The sequence below is a fragment of the Haliotis rubra genome, unplaced genomic scaffold (genome assembly GCF_003918875.1).
Source record: "Haliotis rubra isolate DU_JTF1 unplaced genomic scaffold, ASM391887v1 Scf1, whole genome shotgun sequence".
NCBI lineage: Eukaryota > Metazoa > Mollusca > Gastropoda > Lepetellida > Haliotidae > Haliotis > Haliotis rubra.
This window is the reverse complement of record NW_025764891.1, coordinates 546,347-564,210: the sequence shown is the minus strand read 5'-3', so window position 1 is coordinate 564,210 and position 17,864 is coordinate 546,347. Positions and strand designations below refer to the sequence as shown.

The 17,864-nt window shown below is 39.1% G+C and overlaps 1 protein-coding gene across 1 annotated transcript; it reads left to right on the top strand.

Annotated features, from left to right (window-relative positions):
• Positions 1-3,593: 3,593 nt before the first annotated feature.
• On the top strand, positions 3,594-12,039 carry LOC124286563. Its single transcript, XM_046722969.1, has 5 exons — positions 3,594-3,736; positions 7,612-8,835; positions 9,102-9,366; positions 11,577-11,641; positions 12,020-12,039. Exons 1-5 carry the CDS (start codon positions 3,679-3,681, stop codon positions 12,037-12,039), a joined length of 1,632 nt encoding a protein of 543 aa, XP_046578925.1. The 5' UTR covers positions 3,594-3,678.
• The last annotated feature ends 5,825 nt before the right edge of the window (positions 12,040-17,864 follow it).

Here is a 17,864-nt window from a genome sequence, read left to right as displayed (position 1 = left end):
ACAACAAATGTGTTGTGGACTTATATGTTTACACAGCACAAGTAACACAACTCAAAATTCTACCCGAGATACCACGTTTACATATTCAGATATAACGTTGTGTGATCCACCGCCTTGTTTTGTTGCCTATTGACGTTCATCTTACATTTGGCATTAAATGACACTTTCAAAGTGCATAATGATTTCTATCCTTCAACTTTCCAGATTATTTACAATGTAATGAAATGCTTTGGTTTGTAAATTAGTTTGCTTTGTTCGCAATTTTCCATCCTTCCCATAACATTTTTCTGACCACATTAAACGCCGTATGATCATTTCAAAGTTCGTTATAAATGATAAAGAGGGACAATCAACCCACGCTACCCGAGGGAGTTATAGGCGACGAATTTATCAAACGCTTCTAGGTATGTCTTTTGCATGCTGACCCGTGAAGATAACCCATGCTTGTCGTAGGCGGCTAAGGGGTGGTCAGGATCACTAGGTTGACACATGTCATCGTATCCTAACTGCGTGGATTGCTGTTGATCACTGGATTGTTTGGTCCAGACTCGATTAGTTACAGTCCGCCGTGATATTATTGTTACATTTCTGAGTTCGGCGTTAAACAAAAAACCAAAAAAAACCCACACTTTTGAATGCTTGCTTTGAAGAGCTGTGCTTTTGAAATGCAATGTCCTTATGGGGCGGAGCCATTCATGTTGACTTCAGCAACAATCACTGCACCCCAAGACCAAACAGAAAGTGTCCGCAATAGTCCACACACCTAATGATGAAAACACCGAGAAACGGTGGAATTTGACAATAAATATATCTTGATATCGGAAGTCATATCTCAATCCTGCCCCTCATTAAAATTTTCACTGATTTTACAGTCCTTTTTCTATGCAAATTTAAGAACTTCATGCTTGTGAGCACATATTGAAATGCGCAAAGTAGTACACAGGCTTCTTGTTAAGTCACTTATTCAACAACCCTTTCTTAAACCGGTTTCAGTTTCTGAAAACAACATCCACTACGATTTATTTACAACGCGGGTAATAAATAAAATAGCACACTCGTTCTCTTCCGATAATAGCTTTACGAACTCGTGAACTGCCTGTCTACCCACCCACAGTGTATTCGTTACCTTTTTCAGGACGTTCAATGTACGGACATGTTTTGTGACTTAACTCTATGGTTGTTTCAGCTACAAAAAGCAATCCAATAATACTGCCCCTACATTTTCATTAACCTGTTTCACAGATTGTGTTTATATATCCAGTCCGATCAATTTTTAAAAACAGGGAAACAATTGGTAATTGCATCTGATGAAAAAGGGACTTGATCAAAATCAATACAAAGGTTCGCAATAAAGGTGCGATAATGATGAATCGAACACTTGGTGCTTTTCAGAGAAAACACGACATTATACGTTTATAATAGCGTACGTTTATGCCAATTTCAGGTTCATTTGGCCATTAAGGCTTTGTATAACCTTTATGGAACCAATATAAATATTTGTAGGAAAAACAAAAATGTTCGAGTTGATGGAGTAGGCTCAGCACTGTTTTGCTTATTGACTTTTTTTATAAAAGCTGACTGCAGTTCAGCAGTGGCTTGAAAACATCACGTTTATGCATTAGTCAAAAGATATTTTCCAGATGTCAGTGGTTGTTTTGTTAGCCATCTCCTTCGATACAGCTCGAACTTTAATGGTTGACAAATGAACGCATGTCATAATAATGAGAATATTTATAACGCGCATTTTCCAGGCTAGATATCCTGCTCAAAGTGCACAATCTGATCATTATTACCCCGGATAACCCAAGCTGCCTGTTAGGCGCTAGAAGGTCTCACGACTTATTTCACCGGGTACCCATTTCCTGCTGGGTGAACAGAGGCAATTGTGAACAAACTCACTTGCCTAAGGTGAGACCACATGTGTCACATGTGCTTCGTTGTTGGGCAGGACTGAAGTCCTAGAAACACTCAGGAGTTAAGCTGCCAACACGGTCACCCATCCAAGCGCTGTCCGAGCCCAACGTTGCTTAACTTCAACTGATTTGTGACCTGAGCGCTATGCACAGGACCACGTGCCATCATGTCCTTCTTCCCGGGTGGTTAGAGTTAAATAAACTCAGTTGATTTAATGAGAATTAAGTTTGTTATTTAGATTTAATTAGTCTGTGATTTAGATCTATCCAAGTGAAGAAATTAACATAGCATTGGCTCCAAACTTAGCTTAGAAAACAGAGCAAGTAAAGAGGGAACAGCACTGTCAGTGGTTCTAGTCGTCGCTGGGAACCTACTTACTGACCAAATAACTGACAAGGATAAGGATATGATGGATAGCGCTTTGAGAGAGTGATTTACAACCAAATAGTGATGATTTCTTGCCCATGTGAGTAAATGGAGGTGAGGTGAGGTGAAATTGGGTTTAACGTCGTGCGTGAGAATATTTCGCTCATATGACGACGTGCATGCGTGTGTATGTGTATGTGCGGCTGCTTGTACTAGCCCAGACTTAAGCTGGTTTTATAGTGCTAGCTCACTGAGATACCATGCCGCAGTGAAGCATGAATACCCCACTCAGACACATTATACTGACTCCAAGCCGACCAGTCCTTGTTGTACCCATTAATGCCGAGCGCCAGGCAGGGACCAACAAGTACCATATTTTAACGTCTTTTGGTATGACGCGGTCGGGGATCGATGCCGCGACCTTCCGCTCTCCGGACGGACGCTCTAACCACTACACCACGGAGGCGATGTGAGTAAATGGAACTGACCCAGACTGAATGATATTGAAGATCAATGGCTTCAAATTCTGATTCCATTGCATAAAGAATCTTAGCAGCAAGGGAGGAATCACATTATGTGTCTACATTGATAACATACATACTTCAATAGCTTTAAAACGTAGTAAATACATTTAACAAGGTTAACCTCAATGTTACTTCCTTTTGTCTGTAACAACATTAATTCTATTTTCTAAATTTCAAATTAGTGTCAATCTTCAAATGCATCGTCCCATCAAAATCCAAATTGCAGGAGAACTACTATTTACGAACTGTACGTGGCACTGAAAACAGATTCAGATAAAAGGTTGTAGTTACTTTTACACATATATTATACATTAAACATGTTTTCAATAATGCCAAAACTGCTGTGTAAAATGTGACACTTTACTTTGACGTGTGTTGCTTTAAGACTGTTACTTAATGTTCACGTCCAACATCACATCACATTCCACACACGTTCCTTTCTAGAACAAACACAACTGTCCTACTCTCCGTACCTTGTCCAAGTTTAACTTTTTAGGATTGTCCCTTTAATATGACAACGTGAATTGATCGGAATTGATCACAGATAAGAGCGTCTCATCACACCATCAATTCTGACACAGTTTGTGTGTATCGATGAAGCGTCAATCTAAATTAATGGAAAATGCAACTGGGAGTGGTCACATGTATCAATATCTTTATCACAGAATTAAAGGTTCCATTTTATCTTCACGCACTCCGACGATGCGCTTAGATCCAGTGTAGTATAGCAAAGGCGTTCAGTAATGATAGAGTGAGATCAATGCCACGGTGAAAGATCTGTTACCCCGTGTCTGTGTATAAGCAGCAAGTCTCGGATCGGAAACGACATAGTTTGACTAATTTAAGTCAAGCCGAAATATAATCATCAAGAAAAATGGGGTTCCTGTTTCAGTTACTTTTACCTGTATTTGGCTTCGTGTTCATTTTATCAGGTGAGTGTATTGTTTTGTCTTGAAATTTTGTTGAACATCATTGTCAGCCCGCCATATCAGTTGATTGCCATTGACAACCATTTATGTGTTGTTTAACGACATTGGTAACAATATTTCGATCATGTAAATTCCAGTTTCCAATTTCACTTGCTCTTATGTAATGTTGATGTTATGGGGGTACGTACATAGTTTTTTAGCTTTAATTTTAGAGTTTTGCTTCCTCGATACATCTGGATGATACACTTCTGAAGTTTTGTAAGCTTTGAATATTATCATATTCAAGGTCTGTCAAAAATGTCTTTAGAATTTCCGCCTATATACGTATCCTTGAAACTTGTTGATAGACATCCGAATAATAGCAAACCCTTTATCGGCCTGACTAGTGAAAGAGTATTTATGTACGCCGCGTTTTGTAATATTCCAGGGGCGGTGGGGTAGCCTAGTGGTTAAAGCGTTGGCTCGTCACGCCGAAGACCCGGGTTCGACTCCCACATGGGCACAATGTGTGAAACCCATTTCTGGTGTCCCCCGCTGTGATATTAAGCTGGAATATTGCTAAAAGCGGCGTAAAACTAAACGCAGTAACTAAATGGCAGTTACACATTCTGCCTATGTGGGGTATCGAACCCGGGTCTTTGGTGTGACGGACTCCACGTCCTTACGAAATTCATCGTTTATTTAAGCTACTTCAAAGTGACAGTGACTACAAACTGCTAGCGTTACCATGGAGATTGTTTTGGATACATAGAAACGACTGGCACAGGGTCACAAATCTAAGCTCCAAGGTCGTATTTTACTTATTGTCGGTGGGCCCAGACTAACGATACTCGGATGGACGGGTCGTTATCTATGAAGGATTAATGACACCAGTTTGATGGCAGAATATATTTTTAATGTTTCATTTTTGTAAAACAATGGCGATATTTCATTTTTTCCCAAAACCTCAAAATTTTTATATTTTCTTGATTCAATGATTATTTTTGACGAGTTTTCGAATCTATGAAATAAACTTGTACTAACATGAAATTAATTGAAATTACGGGAGAGAGTAAGACTACAAGGAAAAATGGAAGTGACAAGAAAAAGAACAGATGCCAACAGATCTCGTCTTTAAGCCAACTAACGAGTTGCAGTTATACTGAGTATATTGTAATGTTATGTAATTTGATGATTATGAATTGCACTTGATGCCAATTTAGATGACTGAATCTTTATTTTGATCGTGCTGGGGCATTCAAGGCCAACGTAGGGCTTCAGTACAGTTTGAGGTGGGTCTTTGGAGAAACACCAGAATCGTGCAATCGACATGCTTGTAGTTTGGTTTAGTTTGTATAACGTCGCACTCAGCAATATTCCAGCTATATGGCGGCGGTCTGTAAATAACCGAGTCTGGACCAGACAATCCAGTGATGAACAACACGAGCATCAATCTACGCAACTGGGACACGATGACATGTGTCAACCAAGTCAAGCTGGTCAAGACAAGCATGGGTTGCTGAAGACCAATTCTAACCTGTATCTCTACAGGTGGACATGCATGCTTCTGGACTGAAATTATTGAATTTGCGATTATTGAAGGGGTATGTAAATTTTAGTCAGAATGACCAAAATTGTCTGCAAAACCTTGGAATGAAACTTACTGAACATTACATGCCATAAAGACCTTGAGTGACGTAAATTGGTGGAATGGAAGACCAAATTCAGAATATTACACCCAATGTGTCATTTTATATCTGAAACGACTCATGTGTCTAATGCTTCTGATCAGGCCACATTACTCCGGGCCTATAATGTTGTTGACAGGAGCAAGCCATACAAAGTGAAACAAAGTTACGAAGATGTTTAGGAATTAGGAATTAGTTTTATAACACAATATTCGCCAACATGGTCAGTATTTTCATGCATTCACCACTGACAAGTGCCACTCCACTTCCGTTATTGTATTAAATGAGCCTGGAAACTTTCCTTTCATACTACATACTGTATTGCTTAAATTGTAAGTTAAATAGTGTCTAGATGTGATGTTAGAACCGCATGCCTTCAGCAGTACAGACACATAAAAACAGAACAATAATTCTAGCACGTGACAGATGCGTTACATCTGGAAGGCCAGATTCAGGCCACGTTTTTACTGTTATTACATATCTCTTGGAAATATATTCATTCGAAACCTGTTCCTGTTAACATATGAACCAAACATTTAAACTCTGCGGGTGGTCAACAGAACAAATCATATTTTTCATTAACACAAACAAAATGATTAGATTATGTGTCTCGTTTCGCTTTGGACACGTGTGGTCACGTGTGGATACGTATTTATTCCTAAAATAGATTTCATGTCTTTCCAATGTTTCACTGACTGACTGAGTATGGTTTTACGCCGTTTTAGCAATATTCCAGCAATATCACGGCGGGGGACACCAGAAATGGGCTTCACAAATTGTACCCATGTGGGGAATTGAACCCGGTCCTTCGGCGTGATCCAATGTATCAAGCTGAATAATATTAAGGTTAACAATGAAGTTCAAATGTAACACAAGCAGCGTGTTTGCTACTTTGCACGTGAAAAGAACATATTAAAGTTATCCTGTACTTTCAAGCTATCCTCGCTGGATCACCTCAAGGACCTTCTTAGGTTCCGCTGAACAGAGGGTTTCTTGAATTGAATCAGAATCACATCCAGGTCCAGGAAAGCTGAAATAAACACATAGTTGTTGTGTTCCTTAGCATCATTATCCATGTAGTATGCTGCCACTGGATGAAGTGTCGAAGTTGTATCGCATGGTGACAATCACCGGATTGTCTGGTTCAGACCAGATTTGTTTACAAACAACATAATACTGCTGTAATACGGCTAAAACAAATATGTGCTCATGATAAAGTCACAATTGTACAATCGACTCTGCTTTCATAGAGAAAGATAGAGATTTCTTATGAATGTGAAAAGGGTTTTGTTGCTTCTATTTGCATAACAGTAGACAGATTGTATCTCGTTCATTTCTGACATGTAAAAGTTCCGGTAAAATCCATCTTAACAATTTCAGTTCAAAAGTACTTCGATTTTTAGGAAATATCACATATATTATCATCAAAATGATCAGAGTTGCAGTCAAATCTACAAACATCCATGCTCAATGCCAAAGTCAAAGAGCGCCTACTAAGCCGGTAAGGCAATAATATGTTGTTAATTTCAAATTTTCATGAGAGGCATCCACAAAAGTCTGGGCAAGTGTTTATTACAGTGGGTCAAGCAAAACGTTATGATTTATGCGCTCCTCGGCATACCTTAAGCGTCTTTGCAAAAAAATGAATTAACCTAAATATAAAGCAACTGTACTACCAACATATGTGTTCACCTGTGTCTCATTGGTAGAAATTCTTTGAACGAAAATCAGATATTATGTTTTCATCGTTTACAGTAGGTAGTGTATATATATATATATATTCATGGAAACGAATAAGGGAACAAATGAAAGTACCAGTGTTCCTTTATTTTGTTCCAGGTTTCTTCACAAGGTAAGTATTGCACTGTGGGTGAAATTCTGAAAATAAATAAGGGAACACTTGTACTTTCACGTGTTGCCTTATTTGTTTCCATGAGTATATCAAAGAACGGATTCTTTTTCAAGGGCCAGTCTGGCGACAGCATAAATTTCCCTCCGTTAGATCATGAGAATATTTTCCTTTTCACAAATAGATCTCACAGTGTTACATATTAACGAGTGACAGTTTCAATTACTTCTATTATATTGAAACGTCAGAGACAAAATAATGGTAATTACCCCTATTAGTAGAGAATGAATTTTTCAATGGATATCAAATTTATGTGGATAGAAGCTTTTCATGCCTCAAGTCGTTGTTCTTGTCCTTTTCAGCGACTGCAGGACAAGATCAAAGAGGAACGGAGTTCATGCTGTCATTTATAGACCCACAGAAGAATGAAGGTTTTCCGATCCTTCTGATTTCAGCTGAAAATAGAGCGTTTGTCACAATAACCATCCCCTCTCTAGATCTAATTCTTATGAATGACATTGAACCCGGGGAAACATGGAAGCCTACCCTGTCCACAGACCTGAGATACACATCCTATTTTACAACTGTACGATCTGCCGTGAATGTTACTTCTACATCCCCAGTCACAGTCTACGTCTACGATGGGTTTGGACTCAGATCCTCTGGATACATGGCACTTCCTCTACACGCCCTGTCCACGTCGTATATTGCAGTGACCTACAATGGTCGGACAGACAATGCTTATCCAGTTTTACTTCTCGTTGCCATCATGAATGACACCACAGTGGATGTTTTGTACAGGCTGTCCAGTGGTCAGTGTGATGAACATACAACTGGGCAGACCTCTACCCACACACTTCATGCATATGACGTGCATGGTGTACGATGTACTGGTGACTTCACAGGAACATACGTTGTGAGCAACAAGGCCCTAGTGGTCATCTCTGGACACCAAAAAACGAATGTAAGTGGACTTAATATGGATACTCTTCAAGAGATGTTGATTCCCGTGGATCAGTTTGGTCTGAGTTTTGTGCTGATTGAGCCTCATGGCAATGCGAGAGGATCCATCAACAGGATCGTTTCATCTTCTGACAACACCGCGGTGACTTCCAGTACTGGGGAGACCTTCCTTCCCAGTGCGTACGAGTATGTGGACATTGACACGGATATCAGTGGCCAACAATGTATAAACTCAAATTTTCCAGTCCTGGTTGTTTCCTTCACCAAGTCTGCTAACGGGGAGAAATTTGACGAGAGGTCGATGGATGCAGCAATGTATACCGTACCTGCCACCAACATGTTCACCACAAGCATCTACGTAGATTATGGGTTAACTAGTGTGTTGGCCACAGATGAATTTGTGTCTATCGCCTTTGTGTTTAGTAGAAACGATACTCCTGACTTTTCAGCTTCTCCAACTGTCCATGAAGTCATCCCAAGCTGCCCCTATGATGTGTACAAAATGACAGTAACAGCATGGCCAGTCGTGTACTCTGAAGGTTCCCTCAAATTTGGTGCTTACCTCCTTGGCTCAACTCATAATAAGTTCAACGGAGCAGCTTTTCCTCTCAATATGCGTTTTGGTAAGCCATGTCTCTGAAATGTCTCTTTTCCCATTAAAGTTCATTTATAAGTACACAGCCTGAGGTACAGGTCAATCTACTTCCACTATACGTGATAGATCATATTGTGTCACGATGAGGTTTTTAATCAAGCAGTAACTGTATAGCTTACTTTCTTGTCAACAATATTATGTTATAGAAAGTCGCTTGCTGGTTTTAGGAAATTAATGTGTTAAAACAACATTAGCCTTATCTGTTTCTATATTTTCTTTCATATGCTTTTACAGGTAACAAACAAGTGTCATCGTCGTCATCTTCTTATCAGTCCTCTTCTTCTTCCTGTTGTTTTCCTTCCTCCCCTTTGACTTTTTCATCATCTTCTTCTTTTCCATTGTCTTCTTCCTCTTCGTCTTTTACTTCTTTATCTTCTCTTATGTCATCGTCGTCTTCTAATTCTCCGTCTCATTTTTCTTTCCCCTTTTCGTCTTTGTTTTCCTCGTCTTCTTCACTTTCTCCTTCGTCGCCTCCTTCTTCTTCTCCCGCTCCTTCTCCGTCTTTGTTTTCCTCGTCTTCTTCACTTCCTCCTTCGTCGCCTCCTTCTTCTTCTCCCGCTCCTTCTCCGTCTTCGATTTCTTCGTCTTCTTTACTTTCTCATTTTCCTTCTTCCTCTTCTTCTGTTCCTTTTTCTTCTGTTATATTTTCTTCTTCTCCTTTTCCTCCATATTCTTCGTTTTCTTCTCCTTCTTTGTCCTCTCCTCAGTCTTCGATTTCTTCGTCCTCTTCTCTTGGCGTGTATGACGTGACATCTTCAGTACCTCAGCAGACAATATGTGGTTGCTACTGCATGGCCCATGCTCCTTGGAACATCACCGATGGGCTCGTTGATATATTGAGGGAAGAAGTAATGAACCTGCTTCTTCTGGAGCCTAAGAACCTATCCAAGACTATCAGGAAGCTGACCAGTGCCCAAGACAACAGACCAAGTGCCGTCGCCATTGGATCAGTTGGAACAGCCTTCATTGTTCTTACAATAGTTCTTATTTTTGTTCCCGATGTAATGTCTGGACTCATATATCTTTTTACTGAAGGAAAAACCCACCCAAAAGTGGTTCAGTTTGTTCGTAATGTTAAATAGTTTATTTGTGCATTTGCAAAACACATTTCATCAGATTATGAACAATTGCTTGTGTTCACCAAGATTATGCTGATGAGTGGTTGAGGGTGGGGAGTTTATTATAACAGTGATTACATAACTGTAATTTGCACCCTAATATTAATCTCAAGAACCTTGTATCGTCATTAGACCCGGTCTTTGATAATAAGGGGGCGGAGATGGCCTTGTGCTTAAAGCGTCAGGGGCTTGGGTCAGATCCCCTCACTATATCAGATTTATTTAACATACTCTTTTTCATTTCCTGCCTAATACGATTTCTATCCATGTAACGGTATCTATGTAACCCCAAGATTGTGAATGTTATTAGAAATGTGTCCCGTATACTCTTAAGGTGGTTTCGAATCATGGATTCTGCCTAGATTTACGATGATAAGTCGCCATTAGACTGTAACATTGTCAGGCAAAACTTCACCCAAAACATCTGTCCCAATGGTCATCAAGCTTATACATGTATATCATTGACGTTTAATGCTGCCAGGAAAGCTTCTTCGATCAGTCTACACGCAATAGAAAGTATACACTTGAAAACTAGATCTCGTCAATTAATTACACACGTTGTAAGAGGTTACTAGACTGCAAACAGAAGCCGAAACAACGCAAACACAAGCCCAAATTTAGCTGTGATATCCGCATCAATTACCTCGCTGTCCAATAACCATTTCCTCTTATTCATTTTCAAACAAGGGTGCATACTTTCCTTTGCCCGGCAGTTGTCATGACTGATTTGATGTTTTTTCTTTCAAGAGGTATCTACGTTTGCCTCCAAAATAATATACAAATCGTCCAGTTCCACAGTATTATAACAACAATTCCATCTATCACCATCACGCTTGTCCGTGGATCACTTCAAACGATGCACGTTATGTAGAGTCCAAAAATGTTTGATGGGTGCAATAATGGCAACAGTGTATTGAGAACTTCAGGCATTCAACGATGGCCTGGTCAGGAATTAGTGTTGTAACGATGCATCGAACTGCCGATGGATTGCAATTGTTGAGTCTCCAATATCAATTGATCGATGGTAGAAACGAAAACTATCGATGCATCGATAGTATGTGTGGCTATCGATAGTTTAGTAATTGACTTCCGTTGATAAATGTGCAGCGCAAAATACAGGAAGTACCAGATTCGTTCACTTTGATTTAGAGTTATGTGCCCCTGTTACCTCTTAAACAAACATGGCGGCAAACACTGCATGCGACTCGGAGTTTGAAATTGTGAATAACAATTAGTTTCTGTTTTAACTGCTTACTTGATCTGAGTTTCAAGTTTCTTGTCAGTAATTAAAAAAGACTTAACCTACTTCAACTTGTTTGTATTTCATATAAACTTTACATTCATTGGGGAATGACTTTAAATGAGACAATTCTAGGAGAGAAAAACTATTGCAACAATATTGCAATAGTTGGTCAGAGTAGACAATCGCTATCGCAGTAGTATATTACAATAGACTATCGCTGGCGCAATAGTTTTTTCCCCCTCAAGAGTCACCCCTATCAGGAGGCATTGTTCTTAAATGAGACCAAAGGGACAAGGGTGCATTGTGTCCACGTACACATCCTTACAATTTCCATTATGTTGTGTTCAGAATGTTCTGTGACGGTTCTGGAAATTCAGAAGACATGAGCAACGACTGTAACTACATCTACGAAGGTAATGCACATCACGTTCTGTTTACACATGACATACACAAATACAGTATATTCTAGTATATCAACTGACCAAGATGAACTGAGTGCTATGATATAACGTTGGTGTGCAGATATAGATCGCTAAAATTACACCAATGTCATCCTTTAAATTAATCTGAAGATGTTATTTTCCAAATTGAGACATTTTGCAGGTACTGTAAATCAAAGAATGACGACACTTACTCGTTCACATTAGCAACGGTGACTTTGTAATAACATTGTAATAATCTTTGAATAATCAGTGAATACATTCTGCTGTTTTGTTGACATACCGTTTCGAATCGTGAGAGCAGTAGAAGGATAATGTTTTTGTGATTAATAATTCAAGTTGATGCTTCAGGAGCAAAGCATCTAAAGTAAAACTACTTGATATATAGTCTGCTCAATAAGCATTAGCCATGCTTTATAGTCACTTGAGACGGCTTTAGTTGTTCGTACGAAGACAACGCTGCTTCTGCATCTAAGACTCTATTGTTTAAGACCGCCATCATATAGAAAGAATATTGCTGCCTGCGGCGTTAAATAAACAGTGAAACACACAAACAAAACAACAACAACACACCATATTTTGCGAGATAGTGAGATCACTACGAAAAACACGTTATGGTAATGAATAGAACCGTGCAGGTCCGGGTAAGAATATTGATCTTCAGTAACCCATGCTTGTCGTAAGAGGCGACTAATGGGATCGTGTGGTCAGGCTCGCTGACTTGGTTGACACATGTCATCGGTTCCCAGTTGTGTAGATCGATGCTCATGCTGTTGATCACTGGATTGTCTGATCCAGACTTGATTATTTACAGACCGACGTCATATAGCCGGAATATTGCTGAGTGCGGTGTAAAACTAAACTCACTCACTCACTCACTCTGGTAATGAATATCTTCAAGATGTTTGTAACAACAAATCGGAGAAATGATACCGAGGATAATTAAGAATACTGAATATTTAAACTGTCAAAAGGTATATTTCATCCATATCAAAGGAAATGTCGAGTTTGTTTTCGATATTTTCACGTGTGGATTTTAGAGATTGTTCTGAAGAAACTGGCTTTAGTAAAGATTGTTTGTGTTTGTTGACTCGCCTTTTTCTTTCATTCATTCTTTGTAGAACAACCTTCCCGAAACTTGGCATTAGGGCTGGGTATTGCAGAGAATTTTCACATTGGAATATATTGCGATGCGAAAGCATATATTGCGATATGTATTGCAATATATTGCAAGAAGTTCTCTTTAACAAAAAGCTACTTATAATCGAGTTAATGCTTGCTTTATAAAGCAAAAACACAACAAAATCACCATACTTGATTAAGCTTTAGTAAAAACTTTTAATCATGACAAAATAAAAATGTAAATAATATTTGGCACAAATAAAAAGAGGAAAGGAACAATTTATAAAACGGAGATATCCAAAGATTTCCGAGTGTTACGAAGTCTTTTCGAATGCATGTCAAAATACCGGTTTTCAATCAGCGTATAGCAATACGTATCGTTTTCATGTCTGAACCGGTATATACCGGTAAACCGGTTATATTGCGCAGCCCTACTTGGCATTGCAGTTTATGTACTCAGCAAAATACAAAGTGGTTTTCAGATGTATGCTTTAAACCATTCACGTTGGAGACGACCGATATCAGTCAGAATATAGCATCGAACTCGTCGTCTCGGGCGATTACCTACGACGAGAGGACAGGTCTTCACTATCTCGGCTGAAGTCCTATGAAATCCTGGTATTGCTGTAGGCGTAGAAGTGTATGTGTCAAGGAAGTGACGACTCCGTCTACACTTGTCCTTCGCTGCAGCTGTAACACATGGTTGACAGGATCTGGGTAGGTCATGTGTTTGGGGATCGATCATTTCAGGTTGCAGGACCCACTCCCCGGAATCAACTTCCACTGGAGTTAAGGACAATTAACAACCTGAAGATTTTCAAAATCTAAATTGAACACATACCTTTTTAAGAAAACATGCGGTGTCTAACTTTTCATTCTCGAGTTGTTCTGAGACTGGAACTGGCGCTATATAAATGTTTTTATAATGATGATGATGATGATGAAGATGATGATGTGTTGTCCCTTGCGTCTAATAACCGTTCCATATTATTGTTTTAGTTTGTTTGTTGTTTAACGCCGCACTCAGCCATACTATTGTAATGGTCCTTGGCGATACGTGTAAAAACCTGGTTAAAGCCTAAACAGAGTCAACTGTCCACAGTCGGCCGACGGCGTTGTTGTGATGAGCGTCTGTCAGTCACGACATGTTTTCACCTTTCACTTGCTGTGCAATTGTAATAACCGACAAATGAAAACCCACCCATGGTTTTCATTCTTAGCCAAGCAATTCATGTTGCACGTTCTTGTCATGTTGGTTTGATTGGCTCCACTCTCCCACGTGGTTCCGTTTTTGCGTGTCTGCTACAGTTTTGGTATGTCCTGACCGTACCAACACAGATCACCTCTGACGCATGCAATGCAATGTGGAATTTACATTTGGCATTCATTTTATATGAATATCAGCAAAAAATTCCAAATATTAACAATTTCCTTTTTTTTTTTTTGGTCGTTTCTTCTTTTTTCAGGGTCCCGTTCCTCAAAGCGATCGTAGCGCTACGACAGTCGTAAGTCTATGTTAAAGTATGGGAGTTACGATCATGTTAGCGCTACGATCACTTTGAGGAACGGGGCCCAGGGTATATGTTATTCGTGAAAATATGTCACAAGTAACATGTAAACGTTCGGGTGTGACATAGTCAACTCAGCGGTCCTCTCTATGATTTTATCGACCGAGCCATGTGTTTACCTCAGTGGCTGGTTATACTTTCAGTTTTGTTTTATATATAAATATACCCTTTACAGCACTTTTATTTTGATTTTTAAAAGATTGCATTACAGATCATAAACGTATGCATGCACGTGGCATTTAACCACTATTTCTGTTTTGAATGGAGCGTAATACTGTTTAGTTTAGGTCTGTTTAAAGCAAAGCCGGTGTTCATAACCAGGAAGGCCAATGGAAAGATAATATTTCCTGTTGGTTCCTCTGGCAAGATAGTATAATGTTGGCTTTTGATTTCAATAATTATGAAAATATAAAATAAGGTAGATTAACAGTGATCAGATCCTGATCAGAAAAAGGGCGGTGGGGTAGCCTAGTGGTTAAAGCGTTCGCTCGTCACGCCGAAGACCCGGGTTCTATTCCCCACATGGGCACAATGTGTGAAGCCCATTTCTGGTGTCCCCGCCGTGATATAGCTGGAATATTGTTAAAAGCGGCGTAAAACTTAACTCACTCACTCACTGATCAGAAAACGCTACAATATGAGGAAATGCAGATATACGTATTGATCATGCGATGTGTACCTTCAGACAATACGCCTGAGAGTGTTTATATGTGTATCGCATTCAATATGTGAACTAGATCGCACCAAGCGATCAGCGGACCTTAGTAAACGCTACAATAAAGTCTACAACATCATTATTTTTTCTTTTGAAAATGTTATAAGGTACGTTCAATTGTTTCTGAAAATCCAATTACCCAATATTGAGACTCACGTCATAGTGTGCCATATTTCTATTACTGGGCATTGTGTTGCTCTGCTATTTCCCGTAGCCTTAAACCTTCAACGAGTTATCGCATTCATTGGTTCAGTGAATCAACATAATTGACGGTCGGTCCGCGGAACATCTCTCGTGTTCCCATTCTGTTGAAAACGTCGCCATAGAGATGAGATCGTGTTTCTATGGACAGCAAAATGTCTGGCCACTTCATTGTGGGCCATTCCGGTCTCCAGCATACCCACGGGCGCGGACACGCTGATTTTCCGTGAGCTGTGGCATGACGTACGCGCAGTTTAGGTTGAAATCAATGTGTTTTCCACAACATTCAGAGGCTGGAGAATAATCAACCGTTTTTCAATGTTCAATATTTTGTTGTTGTCAACTTCAGGTGCCACAAAGCATGCAAAAGGTGAGTAAGCTCATTGTGCACAAAGCGCACGTGCCACGCGTGATATGTGACATCAAATTTCACGCAAAGTGCTTTGCTACATGTTTATTTGGGGATATTTTTATAACTTATTTGATGCATTTTTATGTATTGCACAGTTACTATCTTCGTTAGTATATAACCCACGACAGAACTAAGGCCATAATACGCAAACTTTCAAATATTGGTAGTTTAGGGACAAAACTCTTAAATTATGGCCGCCCATGTCTGATGACTTTTTGAGCTATACAATATCCCACATGCGACATCCTCTATAGGGTATAATATTTCAATTCTACTTTTACATCAACGCCGCACTCAGCAATGTTCCAGCTATATGGCGGCGGTCTGTAAATAATCGAGTCTGGACAAGACAATCCAGTGATCAACAACATGAGCATCGATCTACGATGACATGTTATACGATGACATGTGTCAACCAAGTCAGCGTGCCTGACCACCCGATCCCGTTAGTCGCCTCTTACGACAAGCATGGGTTACTGAAGATCAATTCTAACCCGGATCTTCACGGGCCAGATCAACCAAGGACCAAGTACACCGATTATGCTAAGTGACGTCAAGGTCTCCTTCGGTACTATCAGCAACATGGTTTCTCTGGTTCATGAGCTTAAAGGAAGTTCCTAGAGTATAAAGATAAGATTTGGGGCAGTCCTTGCATGTATAGTAACCTGCTATCCTATACCAGAAGCGCCTGGGATGCAGCATGAAACAACAGTGTCCCTGATTGGATGACAATTTTTAGCGTCTCGTCATTCCATCCAATGAGATTTGGTCGCAAGTATTCATCGCACCAGATTAATATTGAATTTCCACATTCTGATATTTAATTAGGTTTTGAGCTTTCACACATTCCAATTGAGGGTTAAAGTTATAAATAACCGTAGCGATAGTAATATTGAGTTTCATGAATAAATGACACGTTTTATGGATAACAACTTCTCTTTTATTCTTTTCACGACGTTTCAGAGCTAATTCTTGCTCCTTCGTCAGGTGAATGTTGAGTCAGTATAGAGAGTGAATATAAAACATGTTTTATGTATATATATTCACTCTGTATACTGACTCAGTGAATATAAAACATGTTTTATCTATATATATTCACTCTGTATACTGACTCAGCATTCACCTGAAGAAGGAGCAAGAATTAGCTCTGTTATTCATAAAACGTGTCATGTATTCATGTTCGTCCAACTTCTAAATGCCTCTCAAAAACTTCAATAACGAGTTCCGGTCATGATTGAATACAGTTTGTGCTGACATTGATTAGTTACACATTACCTTTTATCCATGCCAAAGGAAAGTATTTTCATCCTTAGTTTCACCCAGTTCAACATTTGATATGTACATGTTTCTGTTACATTCTTTACCCATTTGGTATATGATATTTGTCTCTTACATTCTTTACCCATTTGGTATATGACATGTTTCTGTTACATACTGTACCCATTTGGTATATGATATTTGTCTATTACATTCTTTACCCGTTTGGTATGTAACATTTTTCTGTTACATTCTTTACACATTTGGTATGTGATATTTGTCTGTTACACTCTTTACCCATTTGGTATATATATTTTTCTGTTACACTCTTTACCCATTTGGTATATGATATTTGTCTGTTACATTCTTAACACATTTGTTACACTTTCTTTACCCATTTGGTATATATATTTGCATTTTTCTGTTACACTCTTTACCCTTTTGGTATATTCTTAACACATTTTTCTGTTACACTCTTTACCCATTTGGTATATGATATTTGCATTTTTAGACTGTTACACTTTTACATATTTTGGTATATAGATATTTCCATTCTTTAGACATTTGGTATACACTTTTACCCATTTGGTATATAGCATTTTTCTGTTACTCTTTACCCATTTGGTCTTTTTTCTGTTACATTTATTTGGTATATAGCTATTTCCCGTACATGGCTTTTTCTTTACCCTTTTTGGTAATATATTTTTCTGTTAAGACTCTTTAGGTATATAGCTATTTCCCGTACACTCTTTACCCTTTTCAATATATAAGACAGTAAAGAAAGTATCTTAGCTGAAGTAAATACAAGGTATCAATCACCACTTAAAAATCAATGACGCTTAACAACTCATCCCCATGGGTTTATCGATGACTTCCTTTGTCAGAAGCTTCTGTAACAATGACACATAGGTACTAGAGGAC

What these genes read in the sequence shown, in the direction of transcription:
- LOC124286563 (XM_046722969.1), top strand. Translation starts at nt 3,679, where the DNA reads ATGGGGTTCCTGTTTCAGTTACTTTTACCTGTATTTGGCTTCGTGTTC. An exon ending in TCCTCTCAATATGCGTTTTG is followed by an intron (nt 8,836 to 9,101) that starts GTAAGCCATGTC and finishes ATGCTTTTACAG; the next exon opens with GTAACAAACAAGTGTCATCG. An exon ending in CTGTAACTACATCTACGAAG is followed by an intron (nt 11,642 to 12,019) that starts GTAATGCACATC and finishes TTGATGCTTCAG; the next exon opens with GAGCAAAGCATCTAAAGTAA.